Source organism: Malaya genurostris, chromosome 2, assembly GCF_030247185.1.
Source record: "Malaya genurostris strain Urasoe2022 chromosome 2, Malgen_1.1, whole genome shotgun sequence".
Taxonomy (NCBI): domain Eukaryota; kingdom Metazoa; phylum Arthropoda; class Insecta; order Diptera; family Culicidae; genus Malaya; species Malaya genurostris.
This window is the reverse complement of record NC_080571.1, coordinates 296,896,706-296,910,316: the sequence shown is the minus strand read 5'-3', so window position 1 is coordinate 296,910,316 and position 13,611 is coordinate 296,896,706. Positions and strand designations below refer to the sequence as shown.

The following is a 13,611-nucleotide window of genomic DNA, read 5'->3' as shown; positions in this document are numbered from 1 at the left end:
TGCAGGCTGTAGGATAATGAATACGCTTGGGATTTGAATATGAAGCCATATCTGGGAAAAGTTAAATGTGTCCTACAGAGCAAGATCTCCGGAGTGTTTACTACAACGAGTGGGGGGTTTTGAATTCGACCCACGCTTCTTCAGACACATTGTGGCTCTCGACTGTATTGTGGACAGATTCATGTTGTATATCAACTACAATAAACTAAGTTTAGTGTTGACTCTTGTGATGTATGCACTATTATTCCGAACAATATTCTACTTTCAAGTAGACCTCTGCGCCGCCAAGCCACATCGCCGCCGCCGTCGACAGTTTGGTTTTAGGAAAATATAGTCAAAACAACAAAAAAATTAAAATTTGCAAACGGTTGACTTTTTTTAAATTTTCGATCCGTTTTTTGCACTTTTAATTGTTCAAAACTTTTTCAAATAACAATACATGCTTCTGGTTCAATTACTGATCACAGACAGAAAGAATAAAATGCCGTTTAGTTCATGTTGATAAGTGTAATAAATTTGGAATACGAGTGGCACCCAGTTGGAAAAACGTGGTTTCCTAAAGTAACTACCTTAGGAGCACAACGACCGGATTCACCGTATGAGTGTGCACCGTCCTTCCTTTTCTCTACCAACATCTCGTTCGCGAAAGCAGTATAATTTGTTAAATATATGTAAATTAACACGATTTTCCTAAGTGTAATTTAGCTAACGCCACCGGTTTTAGTCGATCGCGCTGATGCAAAATATTATTACCATTAGTGTCGGTCGATAGCTCAAAATGTAAGTCGCTGCGCTGGTTTGGAAAGCCGCATGTTGTTTGTTCGAACCCCGACCTGAAAGGATTCTTAAGGTGACCATGGAAGCGAGCCACAAATGGCAACCAAGAAACCACCTACCCTCCCACTCCACCTTCCGCTATTTTACCGTGATCTGGATGTAAACAAACCATAAAACACATTTTTTCTACGCGTAGGAGTAAGTATGTTGCGTAGAATTGCTACTGCAATTTGGTGACATAATCACTCATCGTATTGATATATGTTTACGATAAACTATCAACTCTGAAGAACGATTTGTGCAAAACTTTTTCGGACCTTCATTAGAACCTTCATTTCTTCTTAGAATGTTATTATTTTTCGCTTACCTCAAGATTTCAACTGCTGTTTATAGCTCTGTAACATGAGTAAGTTTTATGAAACACTTTTGAGTTGTTCTTCACCGGTAAACTTATCCTCTGATCTAAACATTCATCATAAAACCTTTGAATAACTCACAGTTCTGGTTTTGAAAATTTTACAAAAATCCACGATAAAAAGTTTGCCGGCCTGCTTTAGTATTGGTAATACCACCCTTTTATATTGGCAGTGATGCCATACATATTTAGAGAAAAAAAACCTTACAATGCACTAAAAATTGCATTATTTTCAATTAGTCGCTAATTAAAATAATTAAATTTTCGGATCAAAACTACTTTCGTACGTCACCATCTAAAATTGAAATATTAAAAAAAACGATAACATTTCCCTTATTTCCATTTCAAAAATTGCTTCCCCTCCAAGTTATCCGCAACCCTGTTGTCTTATTTATCGTCACTATGGAATGCAAAAAATAAACAAACAGTTCAAGTATTGCAATCTTTTCAAAATGTCTACGTTGATAGAGTGTGTTTTGGTTAGTGAGTATGTGCAGGACTCATTAGTTCAAACAGTGGAAGAACTGCAGAAGTGCCGGTTCAAAACAATACCACGGAATTTAGAAACTGTACTGGATCCAATGATTTGGTATCAATAGGTAAAGTTCTAAAATATTTTCGTCAATATATGAAATTACATCTTCAAATGTGCATGACAAATCTTTTCAGAGCAAATAGCCGATTTGTCATCAAGCCCTTTCGTCAAGTGCCACCTGACTGTTCTCTGGATAAGGTTGCTTTCCTATCCTAAAACGATGATGTTGTCGACAAAATGGAAAATGTAAAATTTGTTGGTTTGTATTTTTTGAATATAGGAGCTTCATATTCAAAAAATAAAATTTATATAAAAAGCTATTGCAACAGAGTTTGTTCTGATTTCGTGTTACTATACTTAATCCATCAATGTAACAGCTTCCTTTTTACTTTGTAATGTAAGAAAAATGCCAAGAACCAAGCTAAGGCAAACACTAAACTATCTTCTTTGGCACAATCATTATATTCTTTTAGTGGCATGATTGCAATTTGTTAACTCCAGAATGAGCATGAATATGAGATAAATCCACTCTGTTCTGCTAGGTGATTTGAATAATTTCAATGTTTACATTTTGTTCTTGCACCTGTATTCCTTTCAGCACACAAATATTGTTATTTCATTTTTCTCTATTCACAAATACTATTATTATATGAAAAAGTATTGTTTCACCAAAACTTTTACATTTATTTTCCTTGGCTTCTGTCCACGGTCACCTTAATGTCACTCAGTTAGAAATCGCAGCAACCGAAGTTCGCCATTCGTCTTTTAAATGGATTTTTTGTTAATAAAATTCGATATTGTGATCTTCTTTGAAAAAACGATTGACCTATTCCCGAAGCTTTTGGTGCCGGAATTCGGAAATCTGTGTAACCGAAGTCAGTTAAACTCACATAAGGGATTGTAAAACATTTCATTTGATGTGTTGTTGCCAAAACCGAACCGAGCTGAAATAGAAACGATGAAAAATGTCATGAATAAGGTTGCATACAACATTGCATATTCGTGTTTCACTTTGCTTGCAACCATCGCATTATCATCAAATAGAAATTATAATACGGAATGCTCTGATGATATTTCGTGGACACGTTTTGTACTATGCGGTACACCGGTCATCGTACACTGTCAGAGTGACAGTGTAGTTTGATGAAATTTCTGTAGAACTAGCAACGCTGAATGCTGAAAATCAATTCTCCATGGATACTGTTTATTATAATAATATATTTGAATAATGAAGACTGGAGTGTCCATAATTCTCCATAAACTCGAATAACTCAAATCTTGAGATGTTTGAGATCCGGGGTTTAATTGAAATGTCGAAGAAAATTGTTTAGGGGTACTTTAAAACAGCATATCTGCAATAGAATAAACCGGAACACAAAGTCATAGCTCTCATCTAATAATACAAAACGTAATTAAACCCAATGTTTTCCATCTAGAATTTGAAAAAATTATAGTTTTCGTAAGTTTATTACATCCGAATATGGTGACTGTACTTTTTATCACTGGTGGTAAATTCGTTGATCGTCTGGTGTTCAGGTCGATTAATTTCTTGCCAATGAGTTGCCGGAACTCTACAGTAGACGTGAACAGCTTTTTTGTGCGGGTTTATTCATGCCTGACTCAGTTGAACGTTGAACGTAAACTGGATAAAAGTGTATACAAATATCCCGAACATACGCTCATGTACCAAATTACACCGTAGTGAAATGGTTTTAACCAATCCAAAACAGTCAGCATCATTGAAATCATCATTTAAACTCGAGATGATCAACATTATTGAGCTCAATTGGCAACAAAGCCCTTTTTACCTTGCATATTTCATCAGACTTATTAGCGAAAAGGTTCGTTTATGAAGTATGAGTTTCAACGCTTTCAGAACACAAAGCCATAAACTTATAAGAGTAAAAAACTAAGAAAAAATAGAATGAGACAACGCAATCCTACCAGTCAATATCTGATATTGGCGGTTTTAAAAGAAAAAGAAGACACACATTCGTATGGACTATCACAAAGTTCATATAAAATCGTGCAAATATGATTATGGTAACTTTTATTCTTTCGTCGATCGTTCAAGAAAACAATCCAAGTTCTATGCTTGACAACGACTAACATCTAATTCTTTGAGATAATTTGATAGTGACTTTTTATTTATTATGGATCTCTAAACAAAGAAATATTACCATAGCAACATCAAATAATGTTGCCAGTGAGTGTATTTTTTGGTAACTACGACCTGTCAAGGTTTAAAAAAGAAAGGGCTCAGGCTAAGTTGATCATTTGGTGAACCAAAAATTGGCGATACGTTAGTATGTCTATGTCTCGAAGCATATTTTGGATTACAAGGACTATTGTGACAGATATTGTCAACAAACTGAAAATTTTTAGATAAAACTTCGTATAACTCAAAAAGTAAACATCCGATATCAAAAACATTCACTTGAGCGCTAGTGGCCACAGTGGAGCTTGATTCAAATCGGTGCAGCTATTTCTGAGATTTCTAGTTTACTTTTTTTAATATTTTCGCGCATTTTAAACCTTCACTCCAGAACCCAAAACCGGATCCGGATAAAATTCGAAAGGAATACATTGGATTTTCATTTGATTTTAACCGGTTAAGCGGTCTCTGAAAAAATTTAGAAGTTTCATGCACATGAAATTCAATAGCAGGGGCTAGGATTAAGATATCTTTCATTTGAATCTAATACCGTTTTCGTTTATTGATCAGAGTTGCCCGAGAGCTGACCCAGAGTCGCCAAAACAACTTTTGATGAGTTTGTTTTAGCATCCTGGGGTCACTCTAGATGGGACTCCAATCGCGTAGTTTCGCTCTGAAAATTTTCTCGGGTCGCACCACGTGTCCATGCAAGTTTGTTTATTTTTTCTTTTTTTATGAGTTGTTGTTTAGGGCGCGTACCAAGTGTTCGTTTTATTCGGGGTCAGAGTCGCTCGCGTTTAGGTTCTAAAACGAAAACGGTATAAGTTTGTGAGAATTCGTATAACCAATTCCGAGAAAAGTGACTACGTATATTGTACACACATCTACAAACTGACATTAGCTAACTTCGGAGAACTAATTCGAATGGTATATGAGGATCTATTCTGAAGTATCTTTTTTTTAGTGATTGCATACTAATGCTTGTTTGAAAGGTATTACAACGAGATTTCAAAATATTGGAATCTGTTTTGTTTTTGAGGTGAATTGTGACAGATATTATCAAAAAATATAACTTGGTATAACTTGGTTGATCAAAGAACAAAAACAATAGCGTTCTGACTGATGAAAAGACGCTTTCATTTGCAACTAGTTCGATCAAAATCGGTTCAGCCATCTTTGAGATCTACGCCTCTTTATTCTGTACACACATACAGACACACACAGACATTTGCTCGGTTCGTCGAGCTGAACCGACTACAGCACAAATGTATGTGCAAACACTTGATTCGGTCAACCGCGTTTCAATTAAAATCTGTATGGAAAATAATGTGATATTCATATTAAATTCATATAGCATTTAAACACTGAAATATTCTTCTACAGCTCAAGGACAACACATTCGCTCGTTATAAGCTTTCTTCTAGGAGCAAATGTTCTCGAGATATACAACCATAAAATTCAAAGTACTCAAATGTAGGCACTAATCTAATAAACGTCGAAAATTTGTTTCAAGGTTTGCAATGAAAATAGTGCAGAAAATTATAATATTGTTTGCTGTAATTTCTTTCAGACTCAGTTCGTCGAGATCACAAAATGTCTGTGTGTGTGTGTGTATGTGTGTATGTATGTATGTGTGTGTGACAAATAATGTCACTCAATTTCTCAGAGATGGCTGAACCGATTTTCACAAACTTGGATTCAAATGAAAGATCTTGAGGTCCCATACAAAGTTTCTGAGTTTCATATGGATCCGACTTCCGGTTCCGGAATTACAAGGAAATAAGTGAAAATTTATGAAAAAATATGCAATCAATTTTCTCGGAAATTTCTTACCCAATTTTCACAAACAAAGAAGCAAATAAAAGGTCTTGCAATTCTTCAAAAAGTCCCCGAAAAGTTGATACAGATCCGACTTCCGGTTCCGGTATTACAGTGCGATTAGTAAAAAATGAGTATTTTTTCACTAGCGATGGCAAAACGAGGTGCACATTTTCATAAAACTTACTGTTAAATTGATCTAGTTGACGGATCTTATTAGTTAGTGAATTTATAAAACTACTTTGAAACTAGTCCCCGGTTTCCGCTTCCGAAAGCACCCATAATAGTGAAGAAAATCTCCAAAAACGGAACTCCCGTCGATTTCTCAGCAACGGTTAGGCCGTTTTTCATGATTCATGATTCAAATTTAGGTTCTCATTGTCTTTAAACAGCCTGTGCAATTTCATCCCGATCCAACGGTTCCGGTTCCGAAGTTTTAGGGCGAGGAGTGTCATAACATTCAAATTCAAAATGACGATGCAGGGGAACGGGTATACCCAAGTAACATTTTTAATTTTAATAAATACTTGTAACTGTCTTCAATGCTGCATAATAAATCTTGCATTAAAACTTTAAACTCCACGAAAGCCTACTGAAAACCTCTATAAGAGCATGTTCCTGCCAAGTGGACCATTCTTTATAAGGTTTATAAAGCAAAGTGAAGAATCAGCATAAACCTGCGTTAAAACTCCAAATTCAAGAAAATTTTGAAACCAGCTTTACGATCAACATTAAATTTATTCGGATCGAATGAATTTCGCTATGAATAAACTGTCGTTTTGATCATATTTTTCTTGACTATGTGTTTGTCATGTCTGCTTTGAATGCAATCAGTAAGAATTTATTAAATTTTATTTACGAGCTTGAGGCTTTTTCCGAACGTAGAAATTTCATGCGCTTTTATTTTTATCGTGAATGTATGAATAAAAATATGAATTATAACTAATCGCCTTGAAATAAATGCGGTTTTTGCGAGAGTCTCCATAATTTATGAACATTATTTTCTGTGATTCATCGTCATTTTTGTATAAATCTATTTCGTGGCTTTAAAACTTGTGCATACGTCCTGAAAATGAATCATGAAAGTCCATCATATTTCCTTCTTTTTTGCATTTCGAAGTTTATTTGATGTCAATAAAAGCTACGGCAAAAACATCATAATGGCGGCCATGAAATTTCCTTTAATGCAAATTACACTTAACGTAAGATGCAATAAATCAAATAGGCCACAACAAATATGTCATAAATGTACTTCAGAACCCTCAAAATTGCTCTGAGTGAAACTGTCACCCAATGAACACGCACACACACAAGACTAGATTTATGAAAGAATTTAACTGATAATAATGTTTTAAAGAAAATGTTTGAAAGCAATATTAAGAGGGTTTGCATGGTTTTATTCTAGTGCAAATTGTTTAATTTCATCCAAGTTGTTAGTCTAGGTAAAGGGTTTTAAAGAAGCTTTAAAAACTATGATATTACTTCTCGAAAGAGACACTTATTGTAGTTGTCATAAAACAGGTAGTGATTGAAAAAGCAATTACAAAACTCCTATAAATTATAATCAAAATCATAAGGCATTCGAATTGTTACTTGGGTAGCGTTATGGGTAAGTCGATGCCTTTCACGCTGCCCACCTGGGTTCGATTCCCAACCCCGCGCACATAGGGTCAGAAAACTTTTCTGGCCCGAAGAGGTGAATGACAACAATGTTAAAATCTCTATAATCGAAAAAAATGACGATGCAAAACTGGTACGTGACGGTTTTTCAGGAGAAAAATATGTAAATTTCTAATCCTTTTATTCAATTTGTATCTACTTGTTAGTGTTAGATCATGATAACGATGCTTTTCAATCAAAGTGCACTTATTGGCTTTCTTATATAGAAAGTTTATATAATATGTTCTATATAATTCGACACAGTTCATCGAGCTGAGCAATGTATGTGTCTGTGTGTGAGTATGTGTCAAGTAATGTGACTCATAAAAAAAATCTCGTAGTCCTGTAGGTTGCTATTGGATTTCACACCGTCATTTAGAGCGACGAAGGGTAAAATGCTTCTAGATTTGGCTAAAACTGATTCAATTCGTAGACTATATTAGTTACTTACTAAACGAACCGACTTTGGCTATACTGGTTCCAAGTTCCTGGTTCTAAAAGTACCAGAAGTAGTGGTCAAAAAGTGGAATACACGGCTCACTCTATTTTCTTAGATCGATTAGAGATTTGATCGATTTCCACAAACAGACTCAAATAAAAGTTCCTACAGTCTCATAGGTTGCTGTTTAATTTCATCCGGGTCCGATTCCCGGTTCCAGAACTATAGGGTAAAGAGTGTTTAGTCATTTATTGCGACTGTTTAGAATTTGAAAAGTGTCTGTTAGTTTATACCAAAGAAAGTTTCTTATTTTATTCAAGATTGAAAAAAAATTCTTCACAAAATCTTCTGGTGATATTTTTGAAAATATAAGTAATTTGAGAAAGGCATCATTACACCACTAGGTGAATTAAAACAGGTTTTTTTTAGTGTATACCATTTTAAGCATTAACTGATTTTTAGTTACACTGATTGAAGGAAAGAGCATAGCATGCGCCACTTTTAACAACCAGTCTTGAATCGAATTGGTCTCTCCATCTGTGTAAAACAAATGCTATGCTATACTGGAAACGTATGAAAAATTTCATCCAAATCGAAGTATGTGACATCCGATGGCTTCTTATCCATTTCTCTGACAACGATGTATTTGTGTGTTGAATCGGTAGGATCCTTCGTGAATATAATTGATGAAAACGCATAGTACTTTGTTAAATTCAAGCATCCATAGTGTGAGATTCTCTTATTGGGGAATAAAACTTTAAAAGAAATTGATTTTTTTTTAGTTCAAAGTTAGCTTTGTGCTCTGAAAAATAGTGAAGCACCGCTATCGTAACTGTAATTCTCATTTCAACGTCATTTCGATAGCATGGGAAGCAATTCCTCTTTTAACCTCAATCAAGCTATCCTGTAGAAATAAATAGAATCTCCTAATGCTAAGTGATCCTTTGAGCTAAACCGTAACAGTAACAAGCAGTATTTTTCGGTTGGAAAAAAGTTTCCGCACTGCGAGAATAGAACTCGACCCACACCCCGGAAAACGAGAACATGTCGAACGATAAAGGCAAAGGTACCGGCGATGATTGCTTTCCCTTTTGCTGCTCGCTCGGTGATCCCTTCGTTCTTTTAAGGAAGAAGAAAAAAAAAGCAATGGTAAAGCTTTAGGGAGTTTCGGCAAAAAGCATCCTGTAATAAAATTCGCAAACAAAAGCCCCCAGGGAAGTTGTCTATCCACCACCTCCCTCTTTCCCGTCGGCATCGGATTGAAGGTTGCGCCATGCCAGTCGGGACGATGGTTCATAGCCCGCGACCACTTATCGACCTGAATCAGGGAAAAATTGTGGAAGATACATGGCGGGGCATAACATCGTGGCAACAATTATGTGGGGCATACCTTCTTTGATGCTCGGGGGAGTGAATGTGTGTGACAAAACGTTTATTTTCTTTCAGCCCTCCGGGCATTCCGCAGCTGGCAGCTGTCACAGCGCAGCGAATGAAATATTTAGGATTCTTGATAGCTTCAAGGAGCTGGAAAATTTGGGTGAGATTTTGCTATACCTTCAATCAGAAATCATCTTGCTCAAGTGATGAAGAAGAAAAAAAGAAGAAAACCTCTGTGTTGAATCATGATAGCCGGAAAGGATGTTTTAAACACTTCGTGATCCGTGCTTCCTAGAAACGAAACTTTTTCATCTCGCTGGCTCTAGATTAATGTTAACAACTCAACAAACACCTTTCGCAGCAGAATTTCGTTTCTGAAGTGTGTAACCCACATCACCGTGCTTGGAAGCTGAGTGGTATTTTTATTCTGTTGACGAATTTGTCCCTTATCGAGAAAAAGGCTGATTAAATCGACCCTAAATCAAATGAAATATTCAACGAGTACTTTCCAGAGAGGTGTGTCGTGAGCTTAAACTCCATTCTCGAAACCACCACCTTTCTGTAGAACCGATGATCAGACGTGCGAATCGGAGATCCGGACATTTATCCTCGGCGGGATTTGAGACATTTGCATTTCCCCAAACGAGCGTTCCTAGTAAAAATTTTCCATTTTTCTTTCGTACTTTTTTTTTCACGTACAGGAGCGACACTTGAACGGATGGAACACGACGGAACCAGCGGTGGAAAGATACCGCCAACTTCAAACAACGAGTTTATTTAATTCGTTGAAGTAGAACACCCATTAGAGGAGTAATATTTTGAATACCTCTTGAGGACCACTCGGCAAAGGCAGCTAGAAGGCTGCTTGGAGTGCAGCAAATAATTCATCAGCAATGCCAACGACCACGTTGAAAAAGGAATCAAATGAACAGCACAGCGACGGGGATAATGATGAGGTAGGTTTTGAACAACCCAGACAAGTTAACAAAACACAAAAGAAAAACTCTCAGATGTACCCACTTGAAGCATGAATTATTCCTTGCTAATGCTGTTTTAATCCCTGCTAAAATCACTCGATTCTAATGTCGATTTTGTACTGCTTATCGTTGACAGGAAGAACCCAAGGACATGAAAAATGCGCATCTGATTATCAACGAGCTAAGGTCCCGATGTCGGAATCAGTCCGAGCAGATCATGGCATGGAAGAAAGCTTTCGCATTGCAGGTAAGGAATTGTTGCAGATTTTATCATGCTTATCAAATAACTGTGCGAACAAATTTCCACCTTCCGCCGTTCACTGCCATTCCTGGGCTCACCCTGGCAATGGACGATTTTGTTACCCATATTCATTAAATTAGCACCAGGGATAATGGTGTTGGCAACCTGCCGACAAAGGCACTTGATTATGCCACTAAGACTGGATTAAATTGGCTTATCACGGCTGATGAGTGCGGAGCTTGACGACGGGATGCCGCTTCTTGAAAGGCAGCAGCATTGGCATGATTGATGGTGAAATTCATATGCGTTCAGCTTCGGGAGGATGGTTTGAATTAAATCGTTCGCATAGTCTGAATGCAAAACACGTTTTACCGTCTGTCGTGAACAAAGAAACTTCCGGTGTCAGCACGATATGAACGTGTTCAGTTCATTCGAAAAGTCAATCGTTCCTGCTGAGCTACTCATTAATAACGAAAGATTGCGTTTAATTTCATTATCTTCACTTCCGGTGAAAACCCAATCTCAATAAACACGTCTTCTATATTTATGAATGCGATCACAGAATTTTGCTCCGTCATTTAAATAGTAATGATGAAATGAGTACAATAATGATGTTCAAGGAGATATCGATTTTGATAAGAATAGTTGGTTTTGCAGCGTGAGGTTCTTAACATCACGTCATCATTTTTTTCTAACTTTAAATGGTACTGGAAGTAAATAAAATCCAGAGAAGTGTACGTGCAAATGAAAATGATGACGGTATTAGACATGGCTTAAGTCGGTAGATTGAGAGGGCAAGTCCAAGAGGGCGATGTCATTATCATCCTTCCAGATGTGACAGAGGCGGCTACTAGACTTAGAGTCATAGTCCTCTTAAAAGACCCAATAGGCCGTATGAATAAAATGTAGTAAAGTCTATTGTTTGTAGTATCTTCTCAAAAACAAAGTCCACAGAGTATAACGCGGTTTGGAATTAATAAAAAACAAGTTCGAACATGTAGTTAATGTTACTTCCGAATTTAAGCATTTACTGCATACCGTATCGACACAGACGTACTTACATCTGTAAAAATGCCACTTTTTTAATTTCTGTACTTCACTTTATCAACAAACACACGAGTAGCAACCTCTAGAGCTACATACCGAAAACTTGTCGTAAATATTACAGTTTGTAGCATGTTTTGATAGGAACGTGATCCACACGTAGCATTTACTACAGAAATTCAAGCATGCTACCTCTTATTCAAAACGTATTCTCGGGTGACTTTATAAAGCTTCCTTTGTTAACTACGAACATTTTTACTACAATTAAATCCTACGAGAAAAGCTCCATGAAACCAATTTCCCGAACTGCGCAGTATTCTAAAACATATACACTTCAATCGAATGTTTGACAATACGCTAAATGGAATCGGTACTGTTTCTCAACCATACACGCTTCGTTTGAATCCTGTTCCAAATAGGGTAACAGAAGTATTTTGGCCACTTCATAAAGACTTTCCTAGAAAGTATGGACGCAACCAACAAAGCTGCAGCACCTAACAAACTTTATAGCAAGGATAAATTTTTTAATATTACCATTTAATTCTGTTATAACTTTATGGATTTAATCGGCGTTGAGTATCCCATGTTGCATCAATTTGAAGCTAATCACATTAAGTTACCTATTGCAGAAGGGTTTTTCAAAGATATTACAACATTTGGTGAATATTTTTACAAAGTGGGCCAAAATAAAATCAATCCTAAAATACCTCTGTTACCCTAGTTGCGTCAGTTTAACGTAGAGTGCTCAAAAAATCAGTTGAAATTTCATTTTGAAGCATGACACTTGTGAGTAGTACTTCATTCTCAACTAAAGGTGTGGCCATTAGGGTGGGACAAAATATTGATATCAGCTCCACCAAACTTTTCGTGTTCCTTTTGGGTCCCATAAGCATCATGCAAAATTTTAGCTCGATCGGAGAAACTATATATTTGCACCCGAGGTTTAAAGTTTGTATGGGATTTAGTATGGAGAAATTCACTTTTAACAAAAAAAAATCGGCTGGATATCAACCTATGAACTCTAAAAATCGTAGAAAATTTATCGAGGAGGAAAACTCTAGAAGACCACAAAACAATCCGACGTTTTTAGAAAAAGTTATTGAAGGAAAACCGGCACAAGGTCCGAACAATGGCCCATTTATTAATATATCTAGCACCACTGCTGCTAGTGAAAGTAATATGATGTGACTTCTAAAAAAGTCTAACTTTTTAATTTGAAGAAATAGGTTTTTCGAATCTTCTAAAATATTTTAGATAAACTCAAATCGAATAACTTTGCCAAATATATAAACTCTCTATCTCTTATAGTTTAAAATATATAGATTGTACTCAACCGTTATAGCACATTAACCCTTTCACGACCATAAGATGTGCAGGACGAAATTTGTCAGTACAAGACAATATTTTTGCTATTGGGGGTGTAAATTAAGAGAATATCACCGGAAAAAACATAGCAGGGTGCATAAGTTTCCTATAATTTTATGGGAAATATTTTTTCCTATGATTCTTAGAAATAAATACAAGAAGAGTTGGGTGTATTATATCGTCATTCAATTTACTGCTTTAATTGATTTAATTATCAGTGTAGTAAAATAAATAGTTAGTTATGGCATTCTACGAAACGATTTCATGTACTTGTGGACGTGGCATGTAACACATTTATTATGTGTTCTATTTTCTATACGTCGTTTTGCCCAAACTTTTTTATTACAATAAAGATTTTTTTTAATAAAAGTTTTTTTATTTAGGCCATTTTGCGTACAAGCTTTACGTGGCCGATTGAGCCATTGTAATATGAGCATTTAACGCTAAATCTCCTCACACATTTCAGACCATGTAATAGGAATATTCAACGTTAAATCTCCTCACACATTTCAGACCATGTAATATGAATATTCAAGACTAAATCTTTCCCACACCCCAGACCACACGCACTTGACAAAATCCCGTAAAAACACCATTCCACGAAAACCTAGAAACCTACATAAAACAAATACATTACCTACATGAAGGCAACTAAAATATCAACACTTGCACTTCACGCTGACCCAAAGAAAGGAACGACGTAGACATAAATTTCGACTGCAGGAACAAGGAAGCATCAAGTTTCAAATTGCTATATCATCGCCGAACACACAAAATAAACATGACCTACTGTGTCACTTCCCCTTCTT

The 13,611-nt window shown here is 36.2% G+C and overlaps 1 protein-coding gene across 1 annotated transcript in view; it reads left to right on the top strand.

Annotated features, from left to right (window-relative positions):
* Positions 1-13,611, top strand: part of LOC131430662 (uncharacterized) — a 301,476-nt gene that overhangs the window by 265,727 nt on the left and 22,138 nt on the right. The window contains exons 5-6 of the mRNA XM_058595807.1: positions 9,877-10,131; positions 10,289-10,399. Coding sequence (XP_058451790.1) covers positions 10,069-10,131; positions 10,289-10,399 — 174 coding nt within the window. The 5' untranslated portion in view covers positions 9,877-10,068. The remainder of the gene's footprint in view (positions 1-9,876; positions 10,132-10,288; positions 10,400-13,611) is intronic.